This window comes from Ixodes scapularis, unplaced genomic scaffold, assembly GCF_016920785.2.
Source record: "Ixodes scapularis isolate PalLabHiFi unplaced genomic scaffold, ASM1692078v2 PGA_scaffold4__175_contigs__length_147842914, whole genome shotgun sequence".
In the NCBI taxonomy this organism is placed as follows: domain Eukaryota; kingdom Metazoa; phylum Arthropoda; class Arachnida; order Ixodida; family Ixodidae; genus Ixodes; species Ixodes scapularis.
This window is the reverse complement of record NW_024609879.1, coordinates 128,055,582-128,075,069: the sequence shown is the minus strand read 5'-3', so window position 1 is coordinate 128,075,069 and position 19,488 is coordinate 128,055,582. Positions and strand designations below refer to the sequence as shown.

At 47.7% G+C, this 19,488-nt stretch overlaps 1 protein-coding gene across 1 annotated transcript in view; it reads left to right on the top strand.

Moving 5' to 3' along the window:
* The first annotated feature begins 11,489 nt into the window (after nucleotides 1-11,489).
* The window catches only part of LOC8029871 (15-hydroxyprostaglandin dehydrogenase [NAD(+)]-like), a 40,756-nt gene continuing 32,757 nt past the window's right edge, over nucleotides 11,490-19,488 (top strand). The window contains exon 1 of the mRNA XM_029990374.4: nucleotides 11,490-11,643. Within this exon, the coding sequence (XP_029846234.2) occupies nucleotides 11,548-11,643 (96 nt within the window). The 5' untranslated portion in view covers nucleotides 11,490-11,547. The remainder of the gene's footprint in view (nucleotides 11,644-19,488) is intronic.

Genomic DNA, 19,488 nt, shown 5'->3' with positions numbered 1-19,488 from the left:
TCTGCGACTCAATGAGGCTCTTGTCATCTCCCGCTTCATGAACAATGTTTCATACTGTCCAGCTGACCCTTACCGAAACAGAATTGAACAAAGTAGAAGCACAGCTAAGGAAGTCCACACACTGGCGTTGGGCATCTCTACATACGCCAGCCTACAGGCGCCATCCGCAAAACGAGTACACTATAAGAACGGCTGATGACCAACAACATTGGACAAAGACGCCCACGAAACACAATCCAGTGACGCATAATTCTACACAATCTGGGCTATCAAGAGGGCGACGGAACTCGAGAAAGCTACAAGGTGCAAGGTCAGAACCCAACAAAGGGGAAGTATCAAGGTATCACCAATACCAACTAACATGAACCCTAACAGGCACCGCAAAAGACGCCAACTGCGTGTCAAAGCAATTCACAAGATCATCGACAAGACAGCCGAAGACCAGCGGATTCTCTATGCATCGATGGCAGTCTCGCACCAGATTCCCTTTCGGCGCAAGTGGCAGCTGTCGACAAAGAGCTATTTATGGTTTTTGTCACCCCGGCTCAAACACCTAGACCCATGCAGAAATGACTGCAATCGCTCCGGCTATGTCAACAGATAACCAGATTCCAGATAATTCAACACAACCAACCATACTTCTGACAAACTCGCAAGCAGAGTGCAGAGCATTGTCTTAACAGACTCCCAGATAAAACAGCCTCTCTCATACCCGAATCTTTTAACAACAACGTACAAACTAATTTCCATATGCTTTGGGTTTCTGGATACGAGGGTATGCCTGGCAATGAGCGCGGAACTGCGCTCGCCCGAGCTCATAACTTCCAGGCACCTAGTAACCCGTGCGCAACCCCGGAAACCATTCCCTCCACCACCTCAAACGCTCCTTGCAAAAGCTAGGAAAAGTAGGCGAATGTAACCTAGACCCCATAAGAACCTCAACAAACAAAAACGTTCCCAACCCCGTATAGGCACCCTGCAGATCTAACTCGGTGCAGATACGCGCGCCTCTCGCGGGGGCGTCGCACGTGTTCATCGGGAAGCGACATCGGCAGTCGCAGCTCGACTGCATTGGTATACCGGTGGGTGTTGCAAGGCCGACATGCCTGCCTAGGCTACAACAAGGGACAGATGAGCGGTGCAACTCGGTGCCGCGCGGGGCTCCGATGACGCACCAACTGGCGATACGCGGCTATAGTTGCGTGTACAAAACACATGAGCACAAAAGCTCGTCGCGTGACGCACATAGTTCCTGGGCCGCCATTAGCGCCGAACGTAGAGCAACTGGCAGCACTTCGCTTTAAAACGCAATATTGATGCCCAAAATGTAAAGTATTCGGATTAAAAATAAAACGAATAAAACCGGCACAAACGTTATTGTGCTACCATTATATAAATATCACAGTAATACTGTTAAAAAAACATTACCGCAAAACGTATGTTCACAACACTAGCAACGCTGTGTTTGCTTTCTTACCCAATCAAGCTGAAAAAAAAAAAATCTACGTCGTTCTAATGAATAATTGTGTAGACTGTATAAACATTCATTTAGAAATTCGAATGCAACGTGTCGAACTTCGCTGAGACAACTGGAGGCGTACGGCGTGTCAGTCCTGATGCGGACCCCTGAACGCGACGTTTGGGGGTCCGAAGTGGCCCAGATTGAACTGAGAAAGACTAGCGGAAATCGTTTGTATGAGACAGCGACCAGCTTTCATGAAAACACGGAACTTTCGTTCCAAAACACTCGGAGATGTTTCATTGACATGCCAAGGAAGTGTCACCGAATGCAATTATTATCGGGTGTTATGAGCGTGACCTTCAAATGAGCAGTGACAAAGCGTGTTTTTTTCTTCTCGAGCTTTATAAAAACATCATGCATGAGATTAAATCCTACCAACGCCTTTCAAAATACTAACCCAGCAGAGAAATGCCGAAACACACAACCCGTTTCTTCGTCTCCCGGCAGCGTCGAATGGATAGCTCGTCAAACCTGACGACGCCAAAGGTCTCTCCGGTAGAAAGTGCACCGTCTCGGCACTCTCTCTACTTCCCTCGTGTTAACTCCTTCGTCGGCTGTGGCAGCAACATTCCGACAAACAGATTCTTCAACTTGAACTCAAACCACCAACACCAAACCAATCTCGCTCGTAGTACCGCCGCTTGTCGGCACCGTCGTTGTTCTTCGTGAAGACCCTCCTGTTGCTAGCCGAGATGGGGATTTCACAACACCTTCTGTGTCACCCCTGGGAGTTGAATAACTTCGCAGATGGCTAGAACGCTTTCACGAGAGCGTTCGAGACTCACACTGCGCCGAACCCAAACCAAACCGTATGAAAACGAACCCCGCGGGGCGCCTGTTTTCATCGCTTGCCTGCCGCTCTCCCGACGCTGGGAAGTAATCCGTTACAAAAAGTAACGGATTACCTGTAATCCGTTACTTTTTCAATATTTTTTGTAATTGCCACGGTACTTTTCTTTCCGAAGTAATTTGTAATGTAATTTCGTTACAAATTATTGGTAACGGATTACTTTAATTACTCGTTACGTTTTAAAAATATGAGCATAATACAGTATCTGGAGCAATACGAGCAGAGCATCAGCAGTATAAAAAGAGCAAGTTCAACAAAATCGAAAAACATCAGGACGGGGAGAATAACCGAAAAGAAAACACGACTTTTGTATGACCCGCCTCTAGAACCACTAGAAAAACGGCCAAAGCATGTACACACCTACGAAAGACAAAGATCAAGTAAGACAACGCCGAGTAGGCTCTCGTCGCCTCCCATCGCGTTTTTCCTCTCCCGGGCAGGAGAAAGCTCTTCGTGTTTATTTGCCTTTTGTCTTTTACACCGTTTCACCCTTTCCAACTTTTTTGACGTCTCCCGCCACCTGCACAGACATCAAACGAGGGCCCAAACCCCTCAATTCGCGGGTTTACAAGTCGCGTAACAGAGGATGTAGCCTCGTGCGAGGGCGTCAAATTCTATTTGTTTTTGATGTGTGCTATTTGACTCTAGCACGTTTTTGAGGCACGGCTGAAAAGCGCCCGGCGGGAGGCTAAGGGCATCGTCTTCGAGGGTATGGGCGATACTTATTTTGGTTTAATTGTCCGGACATGGTGGTCGAGTCCACTCTTCACCTTTTAGTCACCTCTCAACATAAAGGGGGGGGGGGGGGGGGGGGGGGGGTCTTAGGCTATATAAGGAGTGCTGACAGAGAGAGAAAGAGAACGCGTAATAGTGGTGTGGTCCTTTATTGTTTGGAGAGACCGACGGCCACCGCTTCTCTCGCTCTCAATGGACTCCCCTCCCCTGGCCTACACGAATATTGGTATGAAAGTGAGAGCCGATGAGCTATTGATAACCCGTAACCGCCATTTTTTCTCTGACTGGTCGAGTTTTCGGTCATATAGTGTCCGTCGTCTCCATGGCCATCTCTTAGTGAGATGTTCAAAATTGAGGGCACCAAGGAGAACGGAAACCTAGAGCTACAGTGCATACTTTGCATGCCAAAAAAACAAAAACAAACACACATTGTCATCAGCAAGAACAAAAAAACTCTAATCTGCGGAAACAAATCAAGGTAAGCTGGGACACCTGCATTCTACATAGGCTATACATTGCAACGTTAGAACCAAGTCTTTATTTTCTTGTCAATAACAGGCGAAACAGCTGAGTCAAAAGGGAACTTTCGTAGATCGCTTCTTTAGCTCCGAATCTCGTAGCGGAGGTAGACGCTGCTCCTAAGCATGACCACCGCTAGCTTCGTCTGCACAATTCCAGGATAAATTTCTGGAGGCCGTAACCTAGCGAGTGGCGCGTATGGTGGCAGCTTTCGGTGCCTTGTCAGCTTACACGGGAGCGGAGTGCACCTACACTCTTTCTCTTAAATACAATATTTTATTAGGGGCGAAGCTCCTTAGGGTCTAGCCTTGTCCGTCCGGCGTCCGTGCTCACATCGATTGCACTGCCTCCGAAATCAACCCACATTAAAAAAAAAAAAAAAAAAAAACGTACGCCGCCCGTATGGGGGTTTGAACTCAGAACAGCTTGCTTACGAGCAGAGCTGGCCAAATTACTCATATTTTGTAATTAAATTACATTACTAATTACTTTGCTGAAAATTGCTGAAATGTAATTAAATTACATTACAAATTACCACAGCCAGAAAGTAATTAAATACCATTACAAATTACTTTTAAAAGTAATGACATTACTTTCGCATTACTTTTGCATACTTTTACAGGCTGCACCTACACAGGCGCAGCCTGTGTAGGCGCAGTTTCAAACACTGCTGGCGGCTAAATTCTCGTGTTTTCTCACTGCATTTTGTGTTTCATGGTGCATGTATTTTCCCGAGGACATTGGGAAGCATTGTATTACATTTGAAAAAAAAAGCAGTAAACTATTTTTGTTGGGTACGCGCGTGACAGAACGAATGCGACTGAAATGTTAGTTTTTTTTGTTTTTTTTTACGGTAAGTTTTTACGGCGCCGTTCAATTAGCCGCGTGTCAAACGACAAAGCGTTTAGCTGTCGAAATTAATTAACAACAGAAGATAGCCGAAAGGCATGCATTTTTCACGCTCACAAATAACATGTTTATCGATAGACAGAGGAACGCACGCGACTGATCCGTTTCCCACCCCAACCCGGACAACTATTTTTGGAGATGTTTGAGGACCCTACGCGGATTATCTCTGGGAGGGGGTAGAACAATTGTCATTGTTCGCAAAATCGCGTCGAGGGCCGTTCCACCAGGGGCCTTAGTTCGACCTACTTCCCCTCCTTCGTTTCCCGAGAATGTCGAGCAGAAAAGCTCGAATGGCAGGCACTTACCAGCCCTATTTCTCACAGTGGAAGATAACACAGAGAGGGTACGCAGCATGCATCAGAAAAGGTAAGCGGACACTTTTAAGAGGGGCCAGAAAAGGTCGAATGCAAAACCGCAAAACATAGGTAGAGAATCGCGCTGAGCGGGTTTTTACAGTTCAAGAGAGTGGCAGAAAATGTCTAGCTGATAGCGGGCGCGAGAGTCGCACCAGCCGCATTAGCATCAGCAACATAACGGCGGCCAAAGAGCATTTTTTGGAAAAGTGTAGAGGAAAAAGAAAAAGTATAGTAAAAAGAAAAGCGCTCTTGTGTATTGGGGACACAAAAAATATGCCTGGTGCAAAAAAAGTAATTAGGTAATTTAATTACAATTACAGTCGCTGGAGGAATTAATTACATTACTAAATTACCTCCTACAAAAAGTAATGAATTACATTACTAATTACTGGAACAAGTAATTAAATTACTGTAATTTCATTACAGTAATTACATTACTGCCAGCTCTGCTTACGAGGCAGACGCCATAACGTTGCATGTAGCCGCTCAACGTCTATACAGGAGAGGGCGCTGCGGTCAAATGCGTATATAACCGTGTTAAACTTTGCATGCATTAGCTCAACGTTTCTAGACAAGAGGGCGCTGCGGTCAAATGCTCAAATGCGTATATAACAACGATACCACACACTCTCTTTCTGACATGGACCGTTGCCTTAAGCGGTGGAGATGCGTTCCCACGGCTTCTAGCGGATCCAAGCTGATCCGCTAGAAGAACCACTGGCTCTGCATTTAACCGACCATAAAGCAGTAGTAATGAAATCGAAACGCAACCCGGAACTCAGCATTACCTATCAGCAATAAAAGAAAAATCAGCACCATCGGCACTAACTATATGAACAATAAGATCAGTATCATCAGCATCCCCCCACCGGAGTTTCGCCCCATTCAACATCATTCACCACGAGGAGAAGCGGCCTCTTTTTTTTAAGAGGACCACCATAATACGGGCGTATGAGAAATGAAAGCTAGTATTGCAGAACTTTTTTGAAAAATATCAAAATTGTTTCTATTGTTTTTTGAATAAGTGTACGGAAAAAGTAACGTGAAAGTAATTTGTAACGTAACGAGTAAAGTATTCCGTTACTTTTCAGCGAAAGTAATATGTAACGGTAATCCATTACGTTTGAGGCTCAGTAATTTGTAATTGTAATCCATTACATTTTTCAAGTAACGATCACAAGTCTGCTGAAAAGTGGCCGCGTGCGGCGCTGTTCGCTGGCGAATTAGTAGCGGCTCCTAGCGGACGCAGGGTGCCTATACGTGAAACACAAATTTTGCGATGCACCGGGCAGAGCCAGATTCATACACTGCAGAGATTATCCCAACATACAGCACATACCGTGGTCCTGTCCACACATACACGCTCACCCCCTTCCTTTTCACACCCACTTCCACATCATGGAGCGACTGGCTGGCTATACACCAAGTCATGTTTACAAACAAACCGCAGTGCCTCTAGCGAACGCCACCAACACCGCGCATGCGCGATGGGGGTGTGGGCAAGAAGCCCGCCGTCGGTGTGGAGTCCCCGCGCTCTTTTTCGCATTGCAATTGTTGATTCTACGTCTTCCTGGGCAATGTCTCTCTACTTGAGCGGCCTCAGCGAAATTAACGAGGCTCGTTACACCGCAAAACTCGGCATGAATAATGTAACATGCGGCGGTTCATTCCGCGTGGACGCCGCAGAATGGACGCTAAAGCCTGATTCACATGATGAGGTTCTGCTCGCTATTTTCAGTCATGACGTCGCACGGGCTGCCAAAGCCTGAACCGTAGCTGAGATGTCGACGTCGATACTGAAAATCGCACGCAGAATCAGACCGAGTGAATCATGCATAACAAGTCGGTGATGGCCATTAGTAACAATTATCAACATTTCCTTATATCTACGGTTTACAGTGAGCCTACTTTCCCAAAGCAACCTTCAAACTTAAACGACTTTTGAGGTCTGTACTTATCGCAATTACCGGGTCAACGTTTGGTCTTCGGGCCGCTATCGTTTGAACGAGCAGACGACAAGCAGAAACGTTTGAGAGAGCAGACGACAGCTCGAACGATGAGGTGGCCGTTTGAACGTGATGACGCACTGAACGTAGTCCCCAGGTGGTCCGTACAACTTGACGGTTTTCCGTCGTTCATGTTGGAACAAAACAAATAAATCTGACGACCACAAGTATTCGTGAATTCTATCCGAAGTACTTCCCGCCCAAGCAATCGTGGTCCGACGAGACGAGAGGGCAGGTTTTTGTACGGTTTCTTCCAGAGTGGCACAGGAATGCACGTGCCCCATGCCGGATGTGCGCCCGACGCGCCACTACTGCGCCGTGACGTAACAGAGATATGAGTACGTGTATATCCCAAAGCCGAACACCAGAAGGGAAAGAGAAGTGGCAGAAGAAGGGAGGGGAACAACGTGTCGACACATCACACCACCGCGGCTGAAACAGCTGCAACAAAAAAAAAAAAAAGAAGAAAAACATCGCTTCGAATATTAACTCCCCTTGAGCTGCTTTCGACGCAATGGAGGTTCAAGTTATTACCGTGGCCGACAGCCCTTCACGGTGCGGCCTCACCTTCGCAATGTAGCACATCTCCGCCGTTCGCGTTGTCTTGACCTCGCAGAACGTTCGTAGAGGGGTTTACGAGGGACTAAGTTGGATACCGCCGCTGCCACGTTTTTCATGCAAAACGAATGCGTCCCAGTTTCCATCCACGACGCTTCGCCTGCATTCAACAACTCATAGAGAAGAAAGCCTTGAAACGCTGCTATTTTTCTGCGTCACTAAAGTTTGCAGTCCCGCAGTTCATACGTCTACCAAAAGGCGCAGATATTTCTCCGCGGATATGATGACACAAATATCCGCGGACAAGCTTCAGGCATGTGTTCGAAGCCCGTTTGCTTCATACATACGCACGCTTTGAACACGTCTGAATGCCTCTTTTTTTATTTTTGGGCGTACAAAAAAATGTTTGCGGACATGTTAGAAGCGTACATAGGTATGTACAAAGCAAACATGCTCGAGGCAAGTCCGCAGACAACTCTGTCACCATGTCTGCGGAGAACTCCGTGTCTTTTGAATGATGTATAGAACAACACGCGGCCCTGACGTCACGCAGCTGCGGTGGCGCTGTGGGAGGCACTGCGCATGCGCAGACGCTTCAAGCCACGTGAATTCGGTTTCTGCGCCCGCGCAATGCCCACACCCGGTGTGGGCAAATGCCGACTTGTTTGTAAACAGCGTGTCGGTTATCTATACCCGTTATCACCTCGAGAACCGCAGTAAAAACAGAAAAAGGTTTGGCTCTTCGCGGAGGATTACTAATTTCCCCTTTTATGTAGAAAGTTAACATACACGTATATGTGCATTCCACATTAGATGTATGTTACCTTTTTGAAACATTTCAAACGCCAAAAGTGTCGCTGCTTCCTCCGACAACCAAATCTTCTAAGAACTACTTCGCAAGGCGTATGAATAATGCGCAACACTTCTTTTTTTTTTTTCTTTTTTGACGTAAAAAAGAGTGCATTGTGAACATGGTGTAGGTCTAACAGCGCGTAAAAACGAAAAGTGTTGACAGGAGGAAGACTGTTGTCATTCCCTACCTGCAAAAGGTATCTCATAATTTGAGACAATTAGGAGGGAGGTATGGCGTCCCGGTTGTGTTCTCCGCTCCCAAGAGAATGAGCCAAATTTGTTCGAGGGTCAACTCGAAGGCGCAAGGGCTACCAAAAAGATAGTTTTAACAAAAAGCGTGCCAAACCGTTTGTGTCTTGCACTTCGGGTGTTACAGGATACCCCACTCTTGTGGCAAGGTTTATATTGGACAAACCGGTAGAGGCTTAAACGACAGGCTCAGGGAGCACGACAACTCCCTGAGACCTGCGGTAGGCGGCCATTTGTCGGGACATTGAGGGACTTGCAAGTGCAAACCTGCCTTCGATAAAACTGCTTTCTTAGGAAAGCAACAAGTTAAGGTGATGTGGGAAGTGCTAGAAGCCTTCCACATTGTTAATTACGGAGCGCGATAGCAGTGTGTCAGCAAGTCATCGGTAACGCTATCGAAAAGAGAAATGCTTAATTACTACGAATACGGGAATAGCGACGCGCTGATAGACGAAGCGCTTCTTGATGAAGCCCTTGTGACGAGACAGTTTGGATGGCGCATGCGTGGTTGTGCCTTTTATATTTTCCTAGTTTCTCTTTTCACCAGTAGATATTTAGTTACGAGTCAGCGCTCGTCTTGTGTTGTGTGTTCCTTTTCCTTGTCTTCGTCGTTACGCGCTGTTACACATGCACACCATGTTTAACTTCCACCAACTAGCCCAGCTCTCTACTTTGTTAGGGTCCATTGCCCATGCTTCCCCCCCCCCCCCCGCCCCCCCCCCCCCCCCCCCCCCCCCCGTAACTCGGCAGTCGGCAAAGCCCACGGTCCCTGCGTGCCAATCGGAGTGCCGAAGGCGAAACACGTGACACTCAAAGGAAGAGAGCGTAATCACAATTTGGCTTAGGAGAAGTTTGAGAAGAGGCGAAGTGGGGGGATGAACCAAATACTTTGCGAGGGGGAATAGAGGACACTCCCCGCGAATACAATGGCCTCGGGGACGACAGAATTTGCGCACTTTGAATGGGTGGATGTGTCATGGCGTTGCGATTTTCCCCTTTAGGATCGGATGGTGACTAGCGCCGTCTCTCGGTGCGGGATATTTTACTACCGGCCAAACTTCTTTCAGTGTGTGCACGCTGTTCGGTCGCGGCGGCGTAGGTCGTCTGTTGAATTTAAAAAGCAGCAGACATTTAAAGGGCGCGTATACGTATGATGAGCTCCATGTACACGTTCTGTTATATAAACCGCACGTATGTAGCTCGATCAGCGAGTATCAAAATTTGTACGGGTGGTTCTGAAAGATGTTGTAATAAGTGTGGTTAGTCGTAATCGCACTTCAAAGTAGTACGGAGCAACTAATATTTAGGAACTATGTCGACACGAGAAGCACGTTTAGCAGGCACGGCAATATATTGTCATATACTTCACAGCAAAGTATTTGCTACTATGATTATCGCTAAGACTCTGAGTAAGCGACCCTAGTTTTGCGAGCTCAGTATGTCGAGAATTTTCCAAAGTGCTGCTTTCGGAAATGTCTGGCTGGCGTCAAATTCTGATATCAGGAGTGGGGTTCTGTGCATTAGATATGAGACAATTTAATCGAGTGATCCATTTCTCGCTATTTTCCAATTGCGAATAGATGGTCCTTTGCAGCAGCCCGAGGCAACAGAAAAAAAAACATTCTGAAAGTTGGGAATAATTTTTTTATTACTTGGTGGATAGACAACATTATTCGTAATAGAACATGCTGGCCTTGAACAAAGTTGGTTTGAATTATTTTACTATTTCTACAATGATAATTGAAAGTGCGAAGTCAAATTCCATTCATAAATGTCATTCGACAGTATTTTGGTTGAAACAATATTTATTGCACATCGAACACATATGTACAGCTTTGCATTCAACAAACACAGATCTACGTTCGCACAGACAATACCGCTTTGAACAAATATATACAGCTCAGCATTCAACAAACACAGATCATATATATGTTTTACACACGCATTTTGTATAAGGTCAGCATGACAAACGCAACGCCGAAGTTGTTTACTTACGTGATTTGATCTGGAAAGAACCGAAAGAATTGCAAGTGTTTGCCGTGCAAGGTCCGGTTCTTGCAGCGGAGAACGGAGCACACTCCCTCCTGCCATCTTCACTGATTGTTTACAGCGGCGAACGCGTCATACTTGGTGCACTACAAAAGGACACTGTAGCGTGTCATCCGTCGAGAAGGACGCTGGCATCAACATACGGTGACAGGTCGCCGAGCCCGACATGGCCCGGCGCCCGCGTGATCGCCCGCCCGCGTTTGGCATCGTCGGTGACGCATATCGGTCACGTGTTCTGGCGGGAGGAGAAAATGGGAGAGGAGGGGGAGAGAAAATGGGGAGAGGGACACACCCAAATTATCCCTCGCCACCAGGGGAGGAATCGGCGCTGCCATCGCCCCAAATATTGCTAACGAGCAGAGTCTGCTGGTATTCCCCCTTGTAAAGGATTTGGATGAACTCTCCTCTCACCCCGCAACCTTTTTTGTGTGCCTCGTAAGTCGCTTTTGTCTTCCAGGGAGATTATAGCCCGTCACTCAAAATCGGTAGAAAAGCAGCGTTCCTCTCTCACCCGTTCGTGACGTCGACAGCACTGCGTGCAACAAGTGAGAAAGAGTATAGTCACGTGTTTTCATTCAACGGGCTGATTGGTTCGAGGGAGCTGCAGCGTTCGCTCTTTACCAAGTTACGGTCAAACACATAACTAAATAAAATTCGAAAGCATAAAAAGAAATAGCGACAAGGAATTGTATTTCCGTCATACTTCGCTGGAGAACGGAGAGGGTACACCAGGGTACCGAGGGAAGCGAGCATAAAATTCGAAAGCATAAAAAGAAATTGCGACAAGGAATTGTATTTGCGTCATACTTCGCTGGAGGACGGAGAGGGCTACCCAGGGAAGCGAGCCTATAAAAGCCCTCCAGTCTCTGGCCACCGTTAAACGCCAACGCGGCATCAGCGTGTTCTTGCGAAAGCGGCAATTTCATTCCTCGGCAACGAACCATGAAGGATCTTCGAGGCCACGTCGCTCTGGTGACAGGCGCCGTGGGAGGACTTGGAAGTGCAATCGTTGCGGCGCTGCTCACCAAGGGATGCAAGGTGGGGGTCGTTAAACTATCAATATGTTCCGTTCCCCTTTAAGCTGAGACTACAGTGGGAGCTACGTACCGCAACCAATCAGCCGCCTCCCCCTTATCACCTGACCCGGCTCTCCGCGCGTGGGTATATGGCCGGGAGCATGATGGCGTCGCCAAAGAGAGACATATGACTGGTCCAGCGAGGACGTAGCTTCCTCCGCAGTCTCGGCTTAGGGGTCGACGGAGTATACTCAAAAAAAAGTATGTGCGTCTACTTTCACGCACACCACTCGGAGAGCCAATCAGCGCAACTTACGGAGGCAGCTCACCAAATGACGATGCCGAAACATATGTTTAGACAAAAAAACGCAGTCTGAGTTGTGACATTAAGCAATGCAAAATGTCGCGCTTGCATTGCTTAATGTCACAACTCAGACTGCGTCCTGATAGTCCAATCGGTGCGCTTCGTCAAGTTCGGCCAGAACTTTGTGTTTGACGAGTTTAGAGGCCATAGACGCCAACGAAAGCAGGCTGCACGGTAAATTTACTCGAAAAAAAAATATTCACGCAACAACCGTGGTGTTACATTGTATTTTTTTGAAACCCGGGGTGAGAGCCAGCCGGCGTGATTAAATAAAACATAAACAAATGTCTCCCCCCTCCCCGCCCATAAAAAAAAATGATTATCTATAAATTCGCCCCTCTAGCATAAAAAAATCTCAACGATAATCAAATATTGAAATGATTCCAAATATTTTATTTTATTAAGCTATTCCGGAAACTGTCAGTACGTTGCCACAAAGAAGTGGGATACATAACTGTTCACACAAAAGGTGTCCACATAACATAACTGTTCACACCCACAACTAACGTGTCCAAAATATCTGACATACATTATCTCACTTTGGCGTCGCGAAATGCAACTCCCGCTTCACGAGCCATAGCATAAAACAACGACGTCGTATCATTCAGCAGTTCCGCCGGACTGCCGACTTCAACAACGTTTCCTTGGTCTATCACAACAACGCGATCGGACGACAGAACCGTATGAAGACGATGCGCTATAGTCAGGACAGTGCACCCACTCGTCGCGTCTCTCAATGTCTGCTGAACGAGCATGTCGGTATTGGCGTCCACCGAAGCGGTGGCTTCGTCGAGCACGAGTATCTTCGTCTTTCTCAACAGAGCCCTCGCGAGACAGACCAGCTGTCTTTGTCCCACGCTGAGGTTGAGTCCACCTTCGGCAACTTCAAAGTCCAGACCCTGGCTGTTTCTGAAGAAATCGCCAAGATGACATCTGTCCAGTGCCCACCAGAGCTCACTGGCATCACGATGCTCGGCCGGGTCGAGGTTGAACCGCAGAGTGCCGTGAAATAAAACTGGATCCTGTGGTATTATGGTCAACCTGGAACGAAGGTCGTGCAATCCCAAGACTGCAATGTCGACGTCATCCACTACAATACTGCCTGCCGCTGCTTCGATGATGCGGAAGAGGCTGAGTGTTATGGTCGATTTGCCGGCACCCGTCCGTCCTACGATCCCTAACTTCTCACCAGGGCGTATGTCCAGGTTAACGTCCCTGAGGGCGAGGTCCAAGCCGCTGCGGTATCGAGTTGCGTAAGACTTGAAGGACACCGAACCTGAACCGGGCCAGTCTGGGTCCGGTCTAAACTTCGACGTCCACGGCCCTTCGGGTTTCAAACGGCTGTACTCGTCTAAACGTTCGGCTGATATTAGAGTTGCTTCCAGTTCGCTTGAGTAGAAAATAAGCTGGGTACAGGTGAATATAGCACTCATCATGTAGGACACTAGAAGACCCGCTGTTCCCGTACTGATCCCGTCGCGGTTGGTAACGAGGAACAACATCATTAAGAGAAGAAGTGCTTCATTGATTATTTCTATCCAGACTTCTATCCAGGACTCGAAATTATAGCCGTATACAGCACAGGTCTGCATGGTGTCGATATTGTCGTCGTTTTCCCGTGTGAAGACGCTCTGAACGCCGAAACTCCTGACGCTGCTCAAACCTGCTAGTGTCTCGGAAAAGTGATTGTTGACCGGAGAACGCGTGACTGTTTCTAGCCTTTTGACTTGACGAAACTGGACCACGTACTTTTGACGTAAAACTAACAAGCAGACCACAACAGGAACCACAATAAGGACGTATCTCGGAAGGTATACGCATATGAGGACAACAGATGATGCAAAAAATAACAAACAGTGAAGAGTAAGATGTGCTACTATCGGCAGCCGGACGTCAAGCTGGTCAATGTCTTTGCCGAAGCGGTTCAACAAGCGTCCAGACGGAGTGACATCGAAAAATGACAGAGGTGCCTTCATCACAGCCTCGAACATCAGCTGGCTAAGCCTTGTGGAGGAGGAGAGCGCTACCTTCCACAGCATAACCAGTGCAAAAAAATTAGCAAGGGCCTGGAAGATAACGAGGAGGATGTAAACCTCGATCCTGTACGTACGCAAAAATAGGTTCTGAGTCCCACCAGAAAGTAGTGAATCATCGGTCCATTCGCTCACCCAGATACCAACGAACACACCGATTAAAATGTAAGCAGCGTAACACAAAATCACCCACAGCAGTGCCAACCCAGCGTGTCTTATATAAGTTCTGTACACTCGGAAACTGATTGAGCCCTCTTCCACTGTCTCTTCCTCCACAAGGCTAATATTCGGTTGCCCTGACTCAGTGTCTGGCTCGTTGTCTACGTCCGTAGCCGTGTCCTCATTAACCGTAACATTCGAAACCTCCTTAGAAGTGTTCTTCAGCAACCTCGAAAGAACACTTCCTTCGTGTTTGAGATCTTCGAAGGTACCAGTCTCAACAATCGAACCCTCCTGCATGACGACAATGTAGTCTACTTCGGAAAGCACCGAAAAGTTATGGGTAACCAAGACTCGCGTGGTTTCTCTGAGCATTCCTTGAGGCCCAATAAGCTCATTGAAAAGGGAAGCACCGACATGTGCGTCCACCGCGCTGAGCGGATCGTCAAATAGGTAAAGGTCTTTCCTTTGGTAAGCTGCCCTTGCAAGGCTGACTCTCTGCTTTTGACCACCGCTTAAGTTGATTCCTTTTTCGCCAATTTCAGTCATGTCTCCGCCTGGAAGAATCGCTAAGTCTCTATCGAGGCAACACGCCTTCAGAACCATCTTGTACAGTTCGGCGTCGTACGTACACGTGAAGAGTACGTTGTCTCGTATGGTCTTGTTCTGGATCCACGCGCATTGAGGAGTGTACGCCACACTTTCTATGCAGTTGACCGATCCTGAGCCAATTCTAAGGTTTCCAAGCAACGCGGACAGCAAGGACGACTTGCCGGCGCCCACGGGTCCAACGACTGCAATCAGCTGACCGGTTTTAACTGTGAGGCTAATGTTGGTCAACGCAGGGGTTCTGTCCCTGGACCACAAAAAAGTTCCATTTTTCACCGAGATCGCAGCGCCTTCATCAAGTTGTTGACCGACCGAACACTCTTCTATTTCAGAGGATAGTAAAAATCTTAGAATCCTCGTCATTGAAATGCTCGTCTGAACCGTGTTCGTTATAAAGTCTGGAATCATAAACATTGGGACCTGCATATGATTAAAGAGTATGGACGACACAAACGCAGTCATTGGGTCGAGAATGTGATCATCGCTGATCAACACGTAGGTAACGAAGCTTGCCAAAGAAACCATAGCTGACGAACTAGAAAGAAGAAAAAAACAAATCGCAGCCATATATGAATATTTCTTGAGAAAACCCACCTCCTTTAACCTCAAGTATGTGCACTTTTTCATGAAAATATCTTCCCAGGCGAACAGCTTGAGAACTTTCACACTGCTCAACATCTCCGCCACAGTATTAAGTCTTCTGTCTTTCAACTGCATTTGACCTATCTGATACTTGCTCCCGAATCTGAAGGCTGGTGCCATCACGGCCATTACAATGAACATGACAGCAACGCCGGCGAGACACGCCCCTCCAAGGAATTGCCACAGGACATTTAGAGCAATCATGATCACCGGCACTCCACTGACCACATGATAAAAGCTGAAACTGAGGCTGAATATCCGATCGGCATCAACGGAAATCAAGTTGATCAGCTCCCCTATTGGGAAGTCCCTCTGGGACTCGCTAGAAAGCCGAAGTACTTTCCTATAAATGGCTGCCACCAAGACAGTTTTCGCATTTAGCCCCGCAAAGGCGAGTGTTCTCTTTATGTGCACAGAAAGCAGGCCCGACCCAAAGTTGGCGCTTACCGTCCCGACGGCGTACAACGCACCTTTCCACATTGGATCGTTTCCGGCCATGTAGCCCATCAGAAGGTAGAACAGAAGAGCGGGCAGGATCTTCAGAATGGCTCGTAGCAAAGCTAGAAAGCACGAAACTACAACACTTTTCCAATACGCTTTCCACAGTGACCTGAACAATGAAGGTAACGGTCTAGAGACAGCACATAATCCGTCTCCCGGTACGTATCCAGCTGAATTCAGTTCCTTCACCCAAAGCGCGTTCCACTTACTGTGGCTTCGCCCAGTCATCATATATCCTGGTAAGCTGTACATATCCTTCAGCTGAACACGGCGCTGGGATCTTTTAAGTATGCGATTTGACAACCACGCAAACAGGAGGAAGGACAGGGGTGGGGCGGTGAGGTAAGGTCTCTTCGCGTCATGCCTGGCGTCTGTCCAGCAGGAGAGAAACAACTGAAAGAGAACCATAGGATAGGTTGTAGCCCACACGAAGAACTCAAAGTTCCGAACGTTAGGCAGATTACTGTCCAACACGAAGACATCCCGGATGTGGCGCAAGCACTCGGGCAGCTTGCAGACGGCGGTCACCAACCAAAAAGCAAACAACAGCATCGAAGATCCAATTCCGTTCTTCCGATCTTTCTCCTGAAGTTTCATGGCGATGGCGAAGGTGAGGCACTGCACAAGGTCCGCTAAAACCGATGACCCTGATGACGTTTCAACAGTCAGTTTGTACGTGAGCGACAAGACGTAAGTGAGGTTCAACAGAAGACTTGCAGCGAATCTGGACCGATTTAACGGAGTCCAGGAGAGTGGTTCGCAGTAGAAGGATTGCTTTTTCCGCCGCCCCACAAGCCACGGAATGAGGCCGAAAGCCACGAGCAGAGTCGCCGGCGTGTAGGCGAGGACTGTGTTCTCGAAGCATGGTGTCAGCCTTGGATAATCCGAGTACCATGTGTAGTTCCAGTCCCACAAAGAAGAAGTGCAGAAAGCAGCCATGAGTTGCAACTCACTTGATGAGCAGCAGTTTGCACAGTTCTACTCTTGACGGAAATCACAGATTGGTCGTACTTGCGTGCCACATCTGCTTGTCTGCTTGATAAATTCGCTTGATGACTGTACGAACAAAGAAATAAAAATGCCCAGGTGCGCACATTTCTTTTTTCTTTTTTGTGAAAGGCTGCGTTAGTTTTAGCCGCAAAAACAACATTGGTAGGAACGAGCAGCTGCGGCAACTACTGGCGGAATGCTCTAGTTCTCCGTTGCAGCGGAACATCCTGTTTTGGGTCGAGCATTTACGTTGCCTTTACATTGCACCAACGTATTTATTCAACGGAGAAAACAAAGGTTTTTTTAGGTTGCCCAGCTGCAATATACTCGAAGCATCTTCATTGTGTTTTTGAAGTGACTCCACCGAAGATATATCCAACCGGACACTGCACAATCAAAAACAACGACAATGCATGTTTCAGCGAGTTCAGGATACTAACCATCTTAACGAACAGCGTTCCTTTGAGTGATGTGACTCTATAGTCGTTTCGTCAAAACGTACGGTTCCTTCGTGGAATGACAGTTTAGCAAATGACCTCATTTTTGCCCGAGGTTTGTGGAGACGTTTAGGACACGATAAAACTACCGCTAACACTCCACGTTCATAAAAAAGTATGCTGACGGTTAGAGACTGCGTGCAAAAACAATTAGGACGAACGCACGTTTCAGCAAACCAATCTACGATTAAAAGCTCCGCTGTTGAATAATCGCACATGGGTGCAGTACGGCCCGGCCCTACGGGTTCGTTGCCCTCGGTCATCTTGTGCCGTCTGGGTTGCCAGGTCCGGATGCGGTGACGGACTTCGTTGCGGGAAGCTGGGCGGGTCTTGTCCGAGACGAAGTTGCTTCCCTTGGCCGTCGACGACTAATTCAGTTCAACTTAGGAATTACGTTTCAATAAACAATTTAATACTTTTGTAGCGAATGAAAATATAAAGAGAAACAATATTGCGAAATGATAACTTCTCCTGTACGACCTTGGGAGAAGGGTGTTCGAATACTAGCTTATCCAAGCTCGGGAGTTGGCTGGCTCGTGGGATTACGTCCCAATTACGGGCACAAATGTCCCTCAAAATCCCACGACCGGGCTCGATTGCGGAGCGTTAGCTCTCGAGCTCCAACACCAACTAAACTCGCTTGCTGCGTTTCCCCTGCAAGTCACTCCTTGGTCCATCCCCTTTTAGTGGACCGGCGAATCCTCGACGCGTCGTCAGACAGGCGCTTCCCACTGACCAAAAGGCCACAACCAATCGTCTCGCCTTCTCGCCATGTGGCAATTGCCTATATTCCCACGTAAGTACCCGGGGTCTGCGTACATCTTACGGCCAAAGGTCGGGCTGCTTCGGATGCAAGCAAAACCATTTCTCGCAAGGCGAAGCGGGCAACCGACCCCGGTGTGGATAGCGCCGACTAAGTGAGCCATCCCGTCATTCATTCTTCCAGACGCGGTCTGACGTTGCCGTTCTGCCGTGGCCCCCCACACGCGGGCAAGAAAGACTACACCGATATAAACGCGCTGTGTAAACGCTGCCGGCCAGAGCCACCGCGTTCTCCCGGACCGAAACGCACGCTCCGTTTCTCTCGGCAGAAAACGCGCATTCCGAGCCTCGCGTCGTAAAATGGTCGCCCACCACGGGAAGGGTTTACGCCAACGCCTTCCCACTAGCCAAGTCTTTCTGGTGCTAACAGCCCACCCGCAGAGCCCTCCTCGATCCTTGCAGGTGCCATTTTAAATATTATACCTATTAAATGAGTACCGACACCTCAAATAGTCCTGTCGGGATCATTTACGTAACCGCAATCTTTATAACGCACGAGCAATCTACCTTTTGTCCAAATGTACACTTCCTGAATGCATCTAAATACTAACCACGTAGTTGTGAAGAATCTATCATAGCATTCGTCCAAAACGTCGGTTCTTTGTTACTGCTTAAAACTTCCATAAAAACAAAACGTTCATAAAAACAAAGCTGACGGCCCGTGATCGTTTTGAGCGAAAAAAGCAGACGACGGAACAGGCCACGTGCCGTCATTTACTCCACATTAGCCGACGCTACGCACCTGTCGGAGGTGAGTAACGCGAATATCTTCTCCGGAGTAAACATCTCGCTTCTGGAATGCGAGTTTTGACGTCATCGAGTAAACACGAGCAAGTTTTTAAACATTACACGATACGGAACCTTTACCTCTGCATGAGTCGGATCGAGTAAATTTGGGAACACAGCACTTGAAACGCCAGACACAGATTTGCACGCTGGAGCACGTAGTTGAGGTTTACAAGATGGTGCGCTCATCATAATCTAATTTTTCATCACCATCCACTACACGGTTGCGGGTTGCGCCGGTTTTACGGTACATAAAAATACGTCTAACTGCATATTTCATTATACAGAATGGTACCACTGAACAGTTAACTTCCCTAACTGTGTAAGGGTTACACCTTGGTGATGCAGCATGAACACACTAAAAGTAGGATGCTGGGTGACGTTCACAAGCAGCACACGCAGCTCTCACGTGCACAGAAACAGTAAAAGGAGTGACGCAACGAAAGTTTATGAGAGGAGAGAGG